The sequence below is a fragment of the Canis lupus genome, chromosome 37 (assembly GCF_048164855.1).
Source record: "Canis lupus baileyi chromosome 37, mCanLup2.hap1, whole genome shotgun sequence".
NCBI classification, from domain to species: domain Eukaryota; kingdom Metazoa; phylum Chordata; class Mammalia; order Carnivora; family Canidae; genus Canis; species Canis lupus.
The window spans coordinates 2561722-2580112 of record NC_132874.1 but is presented as its reverse complement, the minus strand read 5'-3'; the positions used below and the strand labels follow the sequence as shown (position 1 = coordinate 2580112).

General features: G+C 44.9%; 1 protein-coding gene across 9 annotated transcripts; it reads left to right on the top strand.

Annotated features, from left to right (window-relative positions):
- The first annotated feature begins 6104 nt into the window (after positions 1-6104).
- Positions 6105-17279, top strand: HFE (homeostatic iron regulator). 9 transcript variants are annotated; one of them, XR_012025384.1, is made up of 10 exons: positions 6105-6534; positions 8304-8567; positions 8707-9006; positions 9762-10037; positions 10167-10280; positions 11198-11230; positions 12288-12533; positions 13988-14129; positions 15472-15541; positions 17113-17279. XR_012025384.1 is itself a non-coding variant. In XM_072813790.1 (7 exons), exons 1-7 carry the CDS (start codon positions 6120-6122, stop codon positions 12398-12400), a joined length of 1515 nt encoding a protein of 504 aa, XP_072669891.1. In that variant the 5' UTR covers positions 6105-6119; the 3' UTR covers positions 12401-13630. The 9 variants fall into 9 exon arrangements, 4 of the variants coding, with proteins under 4 accessions (XP_072669891.1, XP_072669893.1, XP_072669894.1 ...); XR_012025385.1 differs by lacking the exon at positions 17113-17279 and having other exon boundaries at positions 15472-16626; XR_012025383.1 differs by lacking the exon at positions 17113-17279 and having other exon boundaries at positions 13988-16626.
- The last annotated feature ends 1112 nt before the right edge of the window (positions 17280-18391 follow it).

Genomic DNA, 18391 nt, shown 5'->3' with positions numbered 1-18391 from the left:
GATCACAAACTGAGCCAAAGGCAGATGCTCAACCACTGAGCCACCCAAGTGCCCTATCATTTCTTTTCTGTGTCACGAACTTTCTCTAGTCATTCTCAGTCATTTTTGTTAGCAAAAAATTCTTTTAGTTTTCCTACATCTGAGAATGTCTTTATTTTTCCTTCATTCCTGAAGGTAGTTCTACCTAAAGGATTTGGATTTGAGGTTAATATTTTTTTTCTTTCAATACCCCAAAAGTGTGTGTCATTCACTTCTGACCTCTGTTCTTTCAGATGAGCAACCCACCATCATCATTGTTCCCACATTGCTTGTTTCTTTCTGGCTGCTTCTAAGATTCTTCAATTTATCTTTAGTATCTAGAATTTTAATTACAAAGTGATTGGCATGAGTTTCTTTGGTTATTTTACTTGGGTTTTATGCAGTGTATGTCTTTTCACCAAATTTTGAAATTTTTAGACATTATTTCTTCACAGATTCTGTCAGCCCCGCACTCTTCCTCTTGTCCTGGGATGCTAGGCATATGAATGTTGGGTCATTTCTGTAGAGCTCCTCCAAGTGGAAAAAGTAAACATGTTCCTTAACAGACCAAAAAATACAGTCTCTCTAGGGCATATAAAAGAAAAAGCAAAAGCATATGAACTTAAAATACTGCTTAAAAGGTATCTCAGTATTCTATCTTACTTAGAAAAGTATTTAAGTAAGGGTATCTGGGTGGCTCTGTCTGTTAATTAAGCATCTGCCTTTGGCTCAGGTCATGATCCCAGGACCCTGGGATTGAGTCCTGCATTGAGCTCCCTGCTCAGTGGGGAGTCTGCTTCTCCTTCTGTGTTCCTGAGCTCATTCATTCCTTCTTTTAGTTTTTTGAAAAATGTATTTATTTGAGAGAGAGAGAGAGAGCAAGCTTGAGTGGGAGAGGGGTAGGGGAAAGAGGTGGAGGGAGAGGGAAAAGCAGGCTCACCACTGAGCAGGGAGCCCGATGTGGGGTTCCATCCCAGGACTCCGGTATCATGACCTGAACTGAAGGCAGATGATTCACCTACTGAGCCACCCAGGCATGCCTCCCCTCACACAAGCTCCTTGCTCTCTCTTTCAAATAAATAAATAAATAAATAAATAAATAAATAAATAAATAAATAAGTAAAATCTTAGCAAAAATAAAAGGAAATGTATCTAATTGTCTATTTAATGATCATCCATCAATTAATTCAACTGAGTATCAGTGCAAGGTTCTGAGTTAACGAATGATCCATTCTGAGCATATGGGGGAAAGCAGTTAGTCCTGCCTTTTGCACCCCTGTTAAAGAGTTTTGAATTGTCTGCCCCCTCCTAGCTTACCATGAACCCTGTTGAAAGTGAGTGTAATTTTTTTTCAGACTATGAAGTTTTTCAGGAATGTATACACTGGGTTATGATAGAAGCAATTGTGTAGCTCTGTGCTGGTTACTCCACAAAGCAATAGGATTATCAAGAAGAAAAGAGTCTCAGGCAGTGATGAATCTACTGCAAGAGGTAACATATTAATATATACTTGTAAATCTATGCAATGTATTCTGTAGTGTTCACATGTACCAGGTGCCCTGAGAATATAGAGAGCCAGGAAGTCTTTCCAAGTGGATTTCAGTTGGCTTCACAGTCTGACCTTGGACATTCATTCATTGCTCATTTACTCCATCCACACATATTCATGGAGTACTTAATACGAGGCAACAGTGCTACACCATATAGAGCAAGCTCACTGTGTTCACTGTTTAGTAGGAGTTTAAAGGAAGGAGAAGAGAGAGGAACAAACATTCTTGGCCTGGAAAGTGACCATCCTGTGGACCCTGCTTGAAGGACTGGGGGCAGGGAGAGCAGCCAGGGGAGCCACCAGGTGAAAGGGCACCAGAAAAGGGCCCAATAAATGTTTCCTTGTGTGAACATACAGATGAAGACAGAAAAACAAGTTATCCTAACAAATCCCAGCCTTCCTAGGAATTCACCCTAGCTTGAGACCACTTGCTTCAGAAGGTGGCAAAGGAACAACTAGGAGTGAGGTGGAATAAAATACAGCTTCTGTCCAACCTGGTATAGTTCCTCTCTAAGGGTTCTATTGTAGTTATTAAGGCAAAAAAAATTATTCATTTCTGTGAGTTCACAGAGTTTTTTGCCTCTGTAAATTTGGGCAAGACCCTCAACTCCCCATTTGCAAATAGCGATAGTATTTGTGTGTATATATATATATATGATTTTATTTATTCATTTATTTGAGAGAGAGAGTGGGGGGCAGTAGAGGGAGGAGGAGAAGGAGAAGCAGGCTCCCTGATGTGGGGCTCCATCCCAGGACTCTGAGATCATGAGCTGAAATCAAGAATCGGGCATTTAACTGACTGAGCCACCCAGGTGCCCCAGGATAATATATTTTTTTAAGATATTGAGAGTAAGTTTCTCCTATATAGTCTAGCATGATCCTTACTACGGGGTTAGCATTCTGCAAATTGTATTTCCTTTTTCTTTTCTCTCCTCAGGTGATAAGCAGGACTTAGACAATTTGAAATTTACTGTTCTGGGGATTTAATTCTGGATTGAAAGTGTCAGCAGGATTGGTTCCTTCTGCATAATGTGAGGGAAAATCTGTCCCTCTCCTAGCATCTAGCCTGTGCTCAGGTGTATCCTGTGTCTTCACAGTTTCCCTCTGTGAACTTCTCTGGGTCAATGTCAGTCCTATTGGATTAGATCCCATCCTAATGGCCTTATCTTAGTTTGGTCATTTATAAAAAGTCTTATTTTCTAAAGATTTTATTTATTTATTCACGAGAGGCACAGAGAGAGAGAGAGAGAGAGAGGCGCAGAAGGAGAAGCAGGGTCCATGCAGGGAGCCTGATGCAGGACTTGGTCCCAGGTCTCCAGGATCACACCCCGGGCTGAAAGTGGCACTAAACCGCTGAGCCACCCAGGCTGCCCAAAAGTCTTATTTTCAAAGAAGGTCACATTTACAGGTATTGGAAGTTAGGACTTCAACCATTTTAGTGGGCCATTTCAACCCATAATGTCTGCCATCCACAAGGGTTTCTCCTGAGATGTGAGGGGCTGAAGCCAGCCTACAAGTGGTTGCTGGTCTTGGGGAGCATGCTAATACCTCAGAAGGGAGGGCCCAGGGCCCATTCTTCCTCCCACCCCTGCTCCTCCGAACCCCCTTCAGTATATGTGACCTACCACAGGACCTCTTGGCAGGAAACAGTGGTATGGTGCCCTGTGGTTCTTCCTCTGTGCTACCACACTGATACCATTCCTTGCTAGGGGACCAGGAAGGCCTGCACTCAGACAAGAGAGAGTGCTGGCCCAATAAGAATAGAACCTGTCGGTGCTGGATGAATGTGACTGTCCCTCGGGGAGAAGAAGCCACATACCCCTGGCACACTGAGCACTGAGGCCCGAATGGGGCCACCACTAGCACATGCTGTGAAGGTCTAGGCTGTCAGGGTCAGTAGCCCAGGGTGGCTCTGGCATATTATTCACCTGAGCAGATGGTTGAGACAAAGGATCCAGAATCTCACACCCTGGTGAGGTGCGAAAAGAAGCCAAATTCAGTACCATGGAACCTCAAACAAAGCTTTCATCAGACTCCATGAACATAATTGCTCCAATGCCCATTTTAGCAAGCATCTTGGCCATGGCTGGAATTAGCGTTCTCTGGAAAAGCTATTCCAGTCAGATAGGAAAGCTAAGAAGGCTCACAGCAGCACTTGCTGTCAATCTCTTCTGCACGGCCAGCTGCTGGGGACCCAGGCGACACAGCATTTATGGTCTCCAATATCCCTTCACCCCTGGCCGCTTGCTGTCCAGAAAGTGTAGACGGCCCTGGCCCCCAATCCTCCAGGACCCCCTATTTCTTCCCGAGAACACATACACAAAGGAGTGTGCGTATGTGTATGCTTAACCTATTTATGTATCCCTCTCTGCCACTGTATCCCACTCCGACCCCACCTTTGCAGATTGCCTTTGTTAAATGAGTAATTTTGGTTGGAACTGTCCTTGTCTGGAGAATGTCCTTGTTTTGCATTGCATGCATTTTTAATTTACTAAACTAATGTCTTTGGTTTCTTCCAATACCATATGGTACTGGTCCCCATTTTACCCATTTTCCTCTCTCAGTGAAGGATACTCTGTCTGCCTGCACTTTCCGGTCACACACAGACATATCCCTTTAAGGGATACACTTGAGGAAATCTTTAGAAAGGGTTGGAATGGAGTTGAAGCCTCAGTCTGCACACCCACATCCACACAACAACTGAGCAGTATTCAACTTTCTAATTTGGTAACACCCTAAGAGACAAAATGATATATTCCTTTTCATTACCTTGTTTTACGAAGTGCTTTGGATTTTTCTGTATGTAAATTTCTTGTTCATTTTTTTCACTCATTTCTGATCTGGGATTTCTGTCTTGGTCTTTTTTTTTTTTTTTTTTTTAAGATTTTATTTATTTATTCATGAGAGACAAAGAGGCAGAGGGTGAAGCAGGCTCCATGCAGGGAGCCTGACATGCGACTTGATCCCAGATCTCCAGGATCACACCTTGGGCCAAAGGCAGATGCTTAATCGCTAAGCCACCCAGGGATCCCCTGCCTTGGTCTTCTTGATTTAGAAGAGTTCCTTTTCTCTTCTAGTTACTAATCCTCTGTTTCCAACATCATATATAACTTTCTGCCATTCTATCAGCTGTTAATTAACTTTACCCATGGTAACCTTCATTGAACAAGAATCCTTAATTGTGATATATGTACTTTCAGGAATATAGATCAATGAAATAAAACTGAGAGTCCAGAAAGAAACCCTCATGCTTACAGTTAATTGATTTCGGGCAAGGTGCCAAAGCAATTCAGTAAAGAAAGAATAATCTTTTCAACACATGGTGCTGGGACAACTGAATATCCACACTATGAGATAAGAGAAAATATATGTTGGACTCTCAATCAGTTCCTGACATTGGGCTCCTGAAATCCTCGTAATTTCCTGGGTGGTAGGAGTGTCTTTTGTTCTAATGAGGCGACTCTGGGTGTGTTCCTGGTGGTCCCTAGATGAGGGTCACCATCAAACCAAGACATGAATAGAAGCCTGGAATGTTTGACCGCCCCCCCCACCATCCCCAACTATCCTCAAGAGATGGTAGAGGGTCTGGAAATAGAGTTTTTATTGTGCATGAAAAAGAAACGTGACAATAATATGTTAAATAAGCCAATCGTGAAGAACCACATATTCTATGATTCCATGTGTATGAAATATTCAGAGGAAGTAATTCTATTGAGATGGTAGATTAGTGATTGCCTGGGGTAGGGTGGGAGAGGTAGAGGGATTTGGAGGTGATGTCTAAAAGGCACAAGATTTCTCTGTGGAGAGGATGAAAAACGTTCTAAAACTGCGGTAATAGTTATGTGCCTTTGTGAAAATACTAAAACTTACTGAATTTTACACCTTAGGTGGATGAATCACGGTATGTGAATTAAATCTTGATAATAAAGCTGTTACCAAGAAAAAAGAATATTACAATCAACCCCAACCGCTCGTCAACTGTATTGAACATTTCCCCAATTGCATTTCATATGCCCCTACAGATAGGCTCCAATTTCCAAGTTTGAATCTTTTCCTCAGATGGCCAAAATTGGCATACATGCTTACAAAGATATTGCTCATTGGATTTATTAGGTATTTAAAGGTTTTAGGAAAATCAGATGTATTAAATTTGTTAACATGTTTGGAAATATCTAAACAGTAGTTCCCAAACTGTGTGTGCCCATGGGGTGGGAGGGGTTAAAATTCCAATCCCCAGGTAGCAGTACACACCAATTAAATCAGTAGCTGAGGGTAAAAGTAAGTTTAATGATTTTCTAGGTGATTCCAATGTGTTGTTAAGTCTGTGAAATTTAATTTAACCTTGTGAATTGTGAAAGATGTTTCGAGAGGTTCTACTTTGTTAAACTTAGGAGTTTAATTATTTCTAATGTGGGAATAAAATGAAAGGTTTACCCAGAAATCATATTTTAAATTGAATAACAAGACTGGCAAGTTGAACTTCAGATAAAACTTTTGAAAACGTATCATTGAATTTTTAAAGTACCTACTTTCTAGATATTGAATATCAGAAATGGGACTATTTAGATCAGACAAGGTGCAGTCTACTTTCCTCCACCAGGGACGTCGTCCCCGTAGGACTGACACTTCCCAGGGACAGCGGGGTCCCGGAAGGTTTCACCAGCAAGTGCTTGGGATCGAGGAGAGCTCGAGTTCTGGAGTCTCTTTTCCCCCCACGGCCCGGAAAAGGATCGCACTGGCCAGGAAGTTTTGCCTGGCATCCCCGCAGCCCGGGCGGCGGCTCCAGGGTGACTTGCCGGCCGGGCCCGCGCCGCCGCCACACGCAGGCGGGGGCAGCTCGGGACGCGCGGCCGCAGCGGAGATGAGCCCCGGGGCGCGGCGCGCGCGGCTCCTGCTGCTGCTGCTGCTCCTGCTCCTGTTCCTGCTGCTCCAGCTGCCGACCGTGGCCGCGCAGCGGCGGCCTCCGCGTGAGTCCGGGCGGCGGCGGGGACCGGAGCGAAATCCGCCTGGCGGAGCCCCCGGGGTCGCCCAGGGCGCGAGGAGCGCGCGGCCGCGAGCGCGGCCTCTGCCGGACTCTCCCGGGGGGGCTCCGCCGAGGGGTGCAAGACGGGCCGTGGGTCCCCTGTCCCCGGAGCGCGCCCCTCCGCGGCCCCGCCCCCACCCGCCGACTGTGACGCTGTTAACTACGCATCTGTGCGCTGCTCCTGCAGGCTGAGCTCGGATTGCTGGGTCCTCGGCCTCGGATCTGGGCGCTCTTGCTCTGCTGTTGGCCTTGCCTCGCTTCCCCGGTCGGGTCGTCCCCAAACGGGAAGTTCTTCTCCGCAAAGACGATTTAGGCCCGGCCGGGGGTTGGGGCTCGGGGCTGGCGGAGGGCCTTGCCTGTCGACCTCGGGGTGGGGTTGATCTCCCCACAACCCTGGCCTCACCGACTCCTGGCGGTTGTTCTTTTCTCTGAGAAAAGTAACATATCTGTGATTTCTGGACTTTTGAACTGAACGCAACGGTTCTCCTTTTCAGCGGGGGAGGGGTGTGGGTTTGCTATGTTTATTTATCGTACCACGTATAGTTAGCAGGCCCTTGCTAGAGGATGCAGCGTGATGATAAGGAGCACTTCACTCAGGGTTAAATCACCTTCCTATCTGTGATCTGGTTCAAATCGACTAAACATTTGGGAGGCAGGAGCCAGTCCTGGCCTGATTTTACTAGTGCTGTCTGGCCCTCGGGTTAGGTTCCTTCCCCAGGGTAGAAAGAATCTAGGCGATCTGGTTCTCTGATGTAAAATGAAGTACCACCAACTGTTCCTAATCTCTGTTGACAGCGACTCCTTACATACCTTTTTACACAGGAGGGTAGATGGAATGTGTATTCACATTTTCTAGATGACAAGAATGAGGCATGACCTGCTCTTCGGTGATTTTGTTCAAGGTTACCCTGGGCTTTGGAGGCAGAACCGGGGGTCTCCCTAGCTGTGGTTCTTAAATGTCACACCACAGTAGAGGCTGACACATACACTGGATGTGGAACAGAAATATTCTTTGTTCGCACGTATAAAGGGAATACAGAGCCTGTGTGGCATTGTTCCAGGCCCTGGGGAGATAGCAGGGAGCCAAGTCCTTGCCCTCTAATATTTTGCATTCTAGTCAGGGGATGACAATAAACGAACAAAAGGAATCAGAGCACCAGGTAGCAGTAGGAGCTGTAAGGACAGGTGAGGTAGGGAGCTAGGGCAGGCTTCTCTCAGGCTGGCAATAGAACAGAGATCTGAAGGAAGCAGGGGTGGTGCCAACTGGAAGCAGTGTTCCCTAGGCCAGCTGAGTGGACCCGGCAAGTTGAGTTGAAGCAGAGACTGCCACCTCGGGGCCACTGATACTTTTCTCTTGTGGGGACCAATAGCACATTCCTCTGGACTTGGATCTAATTTGCCCTGAGCATCAACTCCTGAGCTCAGCTGCCCCACTGGAGACCCTCTAGGATCTTATGGAGTTTGTTGGCTGCAGGGGAGATTGCCCTAAATGTGCAAAGCAGGGCAGAGGCTGGAAGTTCTGAGGGGGTGACAACAGCTGCACAGGGCAAGGGCACCCAGGCCTGTGGTGGAGAGAAGAGAGGCACTGCACCTCTGGTTACATGGGGTGGGCCCAGACACAGCAGGTGCAGCGAGTTGATCTCAGGGCTGTGGTCCCTTGGCCTCCCAGCCCTGCGTGTGGTGCATAGAGATGTCCTCTTGCCTTCTCCCCAGGATCCCATTCTCTGCGCTACCTCTTCATGGGTGCCTCAGTGCCAGACCTTGGGCTGCCCCTGTTTGAGGCCCGGGGCTATGTGGATGACCAGCTGTTCGTGTCCTACAGTCACGAGAGTCGCCGTGCAGAGCCTCGTGCCCAGTGGGTCCGGACAGGGGCTGCCAGCCAGCTGTGGCTACAGCTGAGTCAGAGCCTGAAGGGGTGGGATCACATGTTCATCGTCGACTTCTGGACCATTATGGACAATCACAACCACAGCAAGGGTACGGGGAGACGGTCCTCACCTTTCTGACATGGGCAGAGTATTTCTCTACCTTGAGGCATCTGGGGGAGTAAGCAGGCAGTCTGTGGTCCTTTGGGCCCTGGGCATGCTGAGACAGGGGCTTCCTCCTTTGGTTTCAGTAACGAAGCTCGGGGTATCGTCGGAGTCCCACACCCTGCAAGTGATCCTGGGCTGTGAGGTGCAAGAGGACAACAGCACCACAGGGTTCTGGAAGTATGGGTATGACGGACAGAACCATCTGGAATTCTGCCCTGAGACGCTGGACTGGAGAGCAGCGGAGCCCAAGGCCCAGGCCACCAAGCTGGAGTGGGAAGTGAACAAGATTCGGGCCAAACAGAACAGGGCCTACCTGCAGAGGGATTGTCCTGAGCAGCTGCGGCAGCTGCTGGAGCTGGGAAGAGGGGTTCTAGACCGGCAAGGTATGAAGTGCCCTTCTGCCCTCCCCACCCTGTACTTTCCTGATGTGGTGAAGGGGGCGCGGGGCGAGGTCCCAGGCAGGGGTTGCCGAGGGGGTGCCGAGGGGGGGACTCTCTGGGCAGGACCTGAGGTCTAAGGATACAGCCGAGAGCCATGGTTTTCATTTTATTTCCTCCCTACGTGTGGCTGAGGAAGAAGTATCTGTGATCTTTTGATTTAAATATACTGTGCATATTTACACCTTTTAGAAATTCAGAGATGTCAATTATCACATTAATGCCAAGTCAAGAAATTACCCAGGGAGACAACCAGTCAGAGTAGAAGAATCCTTTGGTGGTTAAAGAAGAGATGGTCCCTGAAGGCTGCCAATCTTCCGGGGCCCCTTCTCACCTGAATACTTATTGGGTTGAAACCAATAAGTAGAATTTGCCAATAGGGCTTATTCAGCCCAATCCACATACAGGGTGATTTTATCTGATTCAATTTCCTGTACTGACAAAGAGCAGAAGCCATGAGCTACATGTCCACACATTTGTATAGGGGATGGGAGGATGGGCTTGACTTTTGTCCCTGTAGCACCACATCAGAGCTGGTTCCTGCCACATGGTTTAGGCACAAAATGGTGACTCTCCTACAGCTTTGTCTGAATAAGGTTGTCTTCTTCCTTTAACCCAGAGAGGAGGGGAAGTGAAAGTTTGAGGCTTCCTGGAAAGGGTAGAAAGCTCCCCTCTCTAGAGCCTTCCTCTTTCCTGTCCAGTGCCCCCTCTGGTGAAGATGACTCATCATGTGACCTCGGCAGTGACCACCCTCCGGTGTCAGGCTCTGAGCTTCTACCCCCAGAACATCACCATGAAGTGGCTGAAGGACAGGCAGCCACTGGATGCCGAGGATGTTGAGCCTAAGGATGTGCTGCCCAACGGGGATGGGACCTACCAGAGATGGGTAGCCTTGGCTGTGGCCCCTGGGGAAGAGCAGAGATACACCTGCCAGGTGGAGCACCCAGGCCTGGATCAGCCCCTCACTGCCAGTTGGGGTATGGATGGGAGCCAGGTGCTAAGGAAATCTGTTGTGGGTGGAACCAGAGGGGTTAGCGTGGCAGTGAGGGGGTTCTGCATGAGGCTGGGGCCATGGTTACAGCTTGAACTAGCTTTTGCTCTTTCAGAGGCCCCGATGTCTGGCACCCTGGTCGTTGGCATCATCAGTGGGATTGCTGTTTGCATCATCGTCCTTTTTACTGGAATTCTGTTCAGAATCTTAAGAAAGAGGCAGGCTTCAAGTGAGTAGGGAGGAGGAGGAAGTCTCCTGGTCCCTCAGAATCCAGGACACACTAATTCATCAGGAAGTGGGGCCACGGGGGAGGGCAAAGTGGCTTTGGCAGGCATCCGTGGGAGGCCTCTTCCCCTTTTTCTCTTTGGGAACACTGGTTCCACTGCCACCCCAGGAGTGGGAATTCATGCTTTTCCCCAGAATGAAAGCTCCAAGGTGGACAAACTTCTTGTGAGCACCTGCTGTTTTGTAAGATGCTATATAAAGTAGTGCTCAGGCTCCAAGGTTGAATTCATCATCGTTGCTATTCTCAGAACCCACATCTAGAGAGCAACAAGATCCGTAGCACAAGTAAACACAAAGAATATTCTCTGGGGTGTCAAAGGAAGGAATGGCCATGTTCTGCTGGGGATTGGCAAGGTGTTCTGGGCCGTGAGGTGGATTGCTCCAGAAGGGGTGGGGAACAGGGGGAGGAGGTCTACACAGTTGGAGCCACCATGCAAATGGCCAAGCTTGAGGCGTAGAGGGAAGTGAGAAATGACTGTGCCTCATCCTGTCAGTCACCAGGGCGCCTTCCTGCCCCTTGACCATCTGTGGTGTGGGGGAAAGAGGGACAGATGGAAGCCAGCCATGCAGAGCTCTGGGGGCCTCCAGGATGGCAGCTGAGGGGCCCTGGGAAGCCAGGACAGGGACAGTCAGGTGTACAGAGTCAGCAGTTGGAGCAGGAGTGTCAGGAGGTGAGATTGGGAGGCAAGGAAGCCTGGGAGAAGCTAATAAGCAAGGTGAGAGGTGAGGCTGTGGGAGCCCTGGGAGCTGTCCAGGCAGCAGTGGTCCCAGTGGGGGTGAAAAGGTGAGGGGGGCGAAGGCCAGGGATGAGGCAGCAGGTGCTCGGCCTGTGATGCCCCTTCCTGTCTCTTGTCTCTACAGGAGGAGCCATGGGTGACTACGTGCTGGCCGAATGTAAGTGAGGGGCAGCCTGCAGGCCCCTGGGGGAGACTCAGAGAGGGAATGCCCCTGTGACATTCCTCCAGCTCCAGGGCAGAAGCGTGCCCAACAAATGGGAGCTGCCCCAGGAACTCTCTGCTTACTGCCTTCCTTGTTCATCTTTCAGAAGTTTCTCCCACTTAGGTTTTTGAGTTCCTACAGGCCAGTGAGTCCCAGCGCTGGCTCAGGGCAGAACTGCCTCTCTTGAATCTCGAGCTGCCTCTAGAGTCTGCCTTCATTTCTGCATGACTGCAGGCTCCATAGGCCCATGTCATCTCATCTCCTACCTCTGGAATGGGGCTCCTGAAATTTTGGGGACTCACAAGTTCCTTTCAACATTTGAGAAAAGCGATGAACTTTCTCCTCAGGACATAACTCTCATATCCTTACCAGAATTTTGCACACACATCCAGGCATTTCCTAGGCCCATTTGTTTCCTTTTGATTCTTTCTCTTTCTCTCTTTCTCTGTCTCATTCTCTCTGTTTTCCAGTAATTCACCTGTCACCAAGCCCTGTGGTCTCTTCCATCAGAGGGTGAAAAGGGTCATTGTACAGCAATGAAGGCCGTGCACTGCACAACCCAAGAAGGCGCCTTTCCCAGAAGAGCCATTGTGGATGCCTGTGTTTATTTATAATAGTTTTCCAGAAAGTGGGTGGGAAGAGTCTTGAGGAGGGCTATCTTTTTCTAATTGGTGGAAAAGCATCACATAGACTCCCTCAGATTCATGATTTACATTAATGCATTCACAATTCCTCTCTGGTATGCCAGGCTTGAAATAACACAGTAATTTCCTACTTGCTCTCTGCTAAAGAAATGATAATGAAAATGATCACGAGGATGATGGTGGTGATGATAAGGTGGCTGACAATTATTTAAAAAATAGTAAGTAAATAAATAAATAAATAAATAAATAAATAAATAAAATAGACTTACCTTCTGCCAGACTGAGTTCTGAGCACCTACATGCATTATAATTCTTACAATAATTCTCTGATGTCAGTACTATTATCCTATTTTTTTTTTTTTTTTTAGATGAAGAAAATGAAGCACGGAGTGTCTCACAGCCTGCCAGGGCTCGAGGCAGATTTCCAGCTCATCAGTCTGACTCTGATCCATCTCACACACCACTGCATCCAGACGGTTGAACTGTGCCCAGGAAATGGAAAAAGGAGGGACATGGCTCTTCTGTGGTCCCAGTGTTTTACTGCTCAGTGAGCTTGACCAAGATGGAGGGAAACAGCAGAAAATAAGCTCAGTCATTTCCTTTCAAAGTCTCTGGTGAGAGAACTCCAGGATGTGGATCTCACTGGTCTGCCACCACCCGTTTGCTCTGTCTGGCATCTGTCCTAGGCCCCAGGGTCAGGACGGTGATCGGTGGTGCCAGTTAGTGGTTATGGTGGACCTTGAACTATTTTCGCTCTGCTGGTGCCTCCAGAGTCAGAACCCTGGTGGCATTTCCCTCCATGAAACAGAGCAACCTCTGTCATATTAAAGATGGCAAAATGGAAGCCACTGAGTGGCCTGGAGATACCCTGGCATCTTCCTGGGGTTCCCAGGAGTCTGGTTCTCTTCCCCAATTGTGCATATTAAAAAAAGAAACCTATCGGGATGTCTGGGTGGCTCAGTCGGTTAAGTGCTTAAGCGTCTGCCTTTCAGCTCAGACTGTGATCTCAGGGTCTTTGGTTTGAGCCCCATCAGGCTCCCGCTCAGCAGTGAGTTGGCTTCTCCCTCTACCCCTACACCAATCAAACTTCCTGCTAGTGCTCTTTTTCTCTCAAATAAATAAATAAAATCTAAAAAAAGAAACTGCTTTAACCAGGCTGCTCAGGAATTACTGGATTCTGGAAAAGTAATTCATCTGACCATGTTCAAAAGAATACTAACATAGACACCCAGATGGCATGTGATTATTTTATGCTGCTCTGTACATTTGTCTGCATAACTCTGGAACAAGGCATTCTGTCTTGGAGGGTAGGTGCCTCAAAAGATCAAATAAAGCTCAACAGTTTGGTGGGTATTGAATTTGGGCAAAGAGACCTCAACCATTTTTTTTTTAACTTTTTTTTTCTAAAAAAAGAAAACATTGGTTAAGTTCTGCTGGGAGATACAGGCAAAAATTCTTGGCTATGTTTTAGCAATGTAGTCTTACAGGGTTGAGTGTGCTTAACAGAAGGTTACTAAGTTGAATGGAGAAAAGTACATGTAATTTGTGCTTATTGTAGAAAAACTGAAAATGAGTTAAATCGAAACTATCATTCCATTAGTTAGTGATAAACCCTATTAACTATTTGTGTATTTCCTCTCAGTACTGCTATATTAAAATCAACAAATACATATAAAATCAAGAAATATATTTTAATAAACATACAATTAATTCTGTTGTGTAACTGCATATTTTTTTAGAGGGGGAGATGGGTAGAGGGAGAGAGAGAGAGAATCTTAAGCAGGCTCCATGTCCAGCACAGAGCCCAGAGGGCCCCTGCATGATTTTTCTCATGTACTTATCAATGTTACGGACTAATCAATCTAATCATTGGGTCATTGGTGGGACATTGATACTGTTTCCAATTTTTTTACATTTTGCTTTATGGAATGTCTTCATTAAACTCTGGTAGCTAAATTAATTGTTTTTCCTTACTCTAGAAACATTATCATCGGAGCTGTAATATGTTGGTTATTTTACCTGCAAACACACTGACAAATTCTTTCTCTTTATTTTATTTTTTTTAAAGATTTATTTGAGAGAGAGTGAGTGGGGAAGAGAACACAAGCAAGGGAGGAGAGGAAGAGGGAGATGCAGGCTCCCTGCTGAGCAAGGATCCTGGGATCATGACCTGAGCCAGAAGCAGACACTCAACTGACAGAGTCACCCAGGTGCCCAAATTCTTTCTCTTTATATATCATTCTGTACTCAGAACAGATTGCCAAAAAGCTTCCCTTGCTCTTCTAGCTCATTAAGATATGTTACAATTAATTAGGCGGTGGTGTGTTTTATATTGGTTTTCTCTCACACAGGCTGAGATTTCCAGAAACGTGCTAGTCTTCACAGTGGCAGATTTGCTAACCATTGGCAACTGTAGCCTGTTACCTTTCTTTTTATAATGGGAGTTATAAAGCTCTATTTTCTTTGAGTGTTTCTTAGCCTAATTTTTCTGCCCTTGTTCATCAATGCTTAAGGTCAACTACATTTAAAAAGTCAGGGACACCTGGATGGCTCAGTGGTTGAATCTCTGCCTTTGGCTCAGGTTGTGATCCTGGGGTCCTGGGGTCAGTTCTGCATTGGGCTCCTCAGGGGGACTGCTTCTCCCTCTGCCTATGCCTCTGCCTCTCTCTCTCTCTCTCTCTCTCTCTCTCTCTCTCTCTCTCATGAATAAATAAATAAAATCTTAAAAAAAAAAAATCAAAGACCTGTATTTTAAATTCCTGATCCTATTTTGCCTCGGGCAAAACCACCCACAAACAAAACGCGGTAGAGAAGGGTTCCACCTGGTGGCTATGGTGGAAAGTGTCACGGAGGTCATGTGACTGAATAGAGCTGGGGCGAGTTTTTGGCAGGGATAGGGGTAGATGGAGAAGAGGTGTGCACTGGAGATCCTTTGTGGGGGAAAAACCCCTGAGAATTTGAAGAAATAAGAAACAAGTCACCAGCTAGTTCGATCACAGGGCACCGTTGAGCTACCTGAGCTGAGAACAGAACAGAAGAAAACCTTTGTTAATGTTTGAAGTTCAGGTGCAGTCATTGGTTAAGATCTGCTGGGAGATACAAGCAAAAATTCTTGGCTGTGTTTTAACAATATAGTCTTACAGGGCTGAGTGTGCTTGATGCACCACAAAACATTCTTCACATACACACACATACGCATTTGAAAAACATAAGGCCTTCTCTAAAATGCTGGAAAATTCTTATAAGCTACCATTTTTAAACTATCAGTTTTTTCTAATCACTCTCTAATCTAATAATGACCAGAACTCAAGAACATGTGACTCTAAACATTTAAGATATTCAAATCGATGGACAGGTATTTGAGGCTTTGATTCCTTCTGTAGACTTTGGGACATTATATTTTTGTTTCTCTTTTGGAATCAGTGTTAATGATTCATTATTAATAAATTTGTGTGACAGTTTTGTTACAAAGTCTGGGTTGACTTGACATCCTGCATGCATGCCTTCCATGGCATGAATATTTTCTAAAACTATTTTATTTATTTTTTTCAGCAAATAAGGATTACCACTTACTAGATACCAGGCCTTTGTTTGGTATGTTGTTTCTGAAGAATCCAGTGAAGTAAGAACCATGGTTATTTCATTACCCTTATTTTGTAGTGTGGAAATGAAAGCACAGAGAGGTTGCATAACTTGCTGAAAGTTACATAGCTAGAAAATTATTGTGCTCAATTTTTATTCTAGCTCATCTGGCTCAGAGTCAAGGCCATTTTGAAACAGTATCAATGTCCCACCAATGACCCAATCAAGGCCATAACCACTCTGTAATACCTGTTTCTGTGTCAAGAAAACATGTTGTGTAGCATTGTTACCATGTCTTTGAAATGCTCCTGGTGGCAACACCTCTGATATTTGCTGCGGTGAGGAGAAAATCTGTTTTAACATTTCAGAATTTGCCATATCCCTATAACTTTTTCATAAATATGTGGAAATGTTTTCTTTAGGTGTATTTTTTTAATCTAAGGATTTTTTTTCCTAATGAACAAATTTTTAATGAATAAATTCAAATTTCTATTTATTCTCTTTACCATTAAGGCAGAAATTTGGGTATGAATAGCCTTGAAACACCTATGATCATTTTATTCACCAGATTTGGGTAGAAACTATTGTTGTTGTTGTTGTTTAAGTATTGTTATTTTTTAAATATGAAAGTCTAGGTTGATCCTAAGAGTCTAAAAAAGATTTTTGGAGTCTTCTGTGTACTCTTGGTGGGACGGGGTAAGGGTGGGGTGGGTAAGTCCCTGTATCTGTATAAACCCCAGTGTAAGTCTCCTTGGTTAACCTTACTTTATGGGTTGAATAAGCATCCTGAACTTTATTCCTTAAACAGTTACCACAATGGCATTTTCAAAAAGCAGTCAATAACCAACTTTGATACTGCCACCTTTGGTCTTGACAATATGTACAAGAGAGAGCATCTGTTTTAAATACAGATGTAACACTTAATGGTCTTTCCTTTGGGTATGTGTGGAATCACATTAATTAATTAATCACATTTAATTTCACCATTAAAACAAGTGTAAAATACTTTTTGTGCTTTGTGTATGTGATTAAGAAAGCATTCCAGAGAATGTTGAAAATCAAATTTAATTAGACACATAAATATTTTGAAACAAATAAATGTATAAGTAAAGATATTGACTGAAATTCTCTGTCCAAGGAACTTTCTTTTGATAGGTCAAAATAAACTGAGAATAGGAGCAAGGCCACACCACACAAAGACGGCAGGGAGTGGAAGGGATAAAAACTTACAGTAAAATGTTTGGACTGAAAGGAAAAAGTAGACCATTTTCTAGAACAGGAAGGAGAGCAAGTAGGGAAAGATATGGTATATGTTATGGACACAGATATGCCAATGGTAATGAAAATTAAATTTAAGGAAAGTGAATAAGGCAATGGGTATTCATACCAAGAAAAAGGTTAGGTGGCTGGAAAAGAGAAATGCATTGAGGCCTTAAATTGCAATAAGATCCATCAGCCAGTGGCTGGAAAAGCCATCTGTCCCAGACCAGGAGTGATATCCCCAAATGCTTGAAAATAATGTTTTTATAAAGCCCTAGAAACTAAGTTGGGTCAGGTTGAACTTACACCTTTCTTCGACTGTAATATAAATAAAAAATATTTCTTCCCTAGGATTTCTTCTCACAATTATACATGTAAAAGTCATGATGGAGAGGCACCTGGGTGGCTCAGTGGTTGAGCGTCTGTCTGCCTTTGGCTCAGGTCATGATCCCAGCATCCTGAGATCCAGTCCCTCATCAGGTCCTCCCAGAGAGCCTGCTTCTCCCTCTGCCTCTCTCATGAATAAATAAATGAAATATTTTTTTAAAAAAGTGATGATGTATATTGGGAATTCTCAACACTGAGCAAGTATCAGAATTATTTGTTGACCATATATATATAGGAATATATACATATACCATTCTATATATACCATACTATACATACATACATACATATCATATATACATATACCATTCCTCAGCTCTGATACTTTGAGTTAGTCTGCTGCAGAGGGTGTTGTGGGCATTCCATATTTTTATAAGACTTTTGATTAACATCATGGTTTTATTCGTTCAAATGTATGATGTGACCTATTAGCCACAATTTGTAGGGTTTCTAGCTGAAAGGCTTACCTCACATGTTGAATGAATGGGGTTCTCTTTTTTTTTTTTTTTTTTTTTTTATTGGTGTTCAATTTACTAACATACAGAATAACACCCAGTGCCCGTCACCCATTCACTCCCACCCCCCGCCCTCCTCCCCTTCTACCACCCCTAGTTCGTTTCCCAGAGTTAGCAGTCTTTACGTTCTGTCTCCCTTTCTGATATTTCCCACACATTTAAGCCAGGTTCTCTCTGAGGGTGAGAGGGAGGTAAAAAGAAAACCAGATCTACAGGTTCCAGAGAGAGCACCAGCTTTGCCAAGCCTTATGACCAAGTAAGACCTGTACTCTTCCCAGAGTGGAAGGATCCATTTTTAATATACATCTGCATGTGTATGCCTTTTAAATATTTCTATCCTGACATTTGTGATTTTTGAGTCAATGTCATTGAAAAAATTTATAAAAGAGGACATCAGGAGAAGGGAATAGAAAAAGGAATAAGGTGTCAAAATAAAAGTGAAGTTTTATTAATGACAGAGTGGACAAAATAAAATTGAGGGAAAGCTGGCCTAAACCTCTGGTTGAATTGCAGAGGGCATTTGCTGGGATGCCTAACAAGGGTGGCTCACACCACAGATTTTTGCATGAGGTTATCATATTATATACGTGGTATTTTTATTTCTTCCCATGAATTAAAAATCATGTTGAGATTTCAGTTTTACTTATAACCTCAGACCCAGCACCTTTTCTCTATAATGTTTGACATTTCTTCCTAGCTAAATCCCCTTATAAAGTATCTGTTTGCAG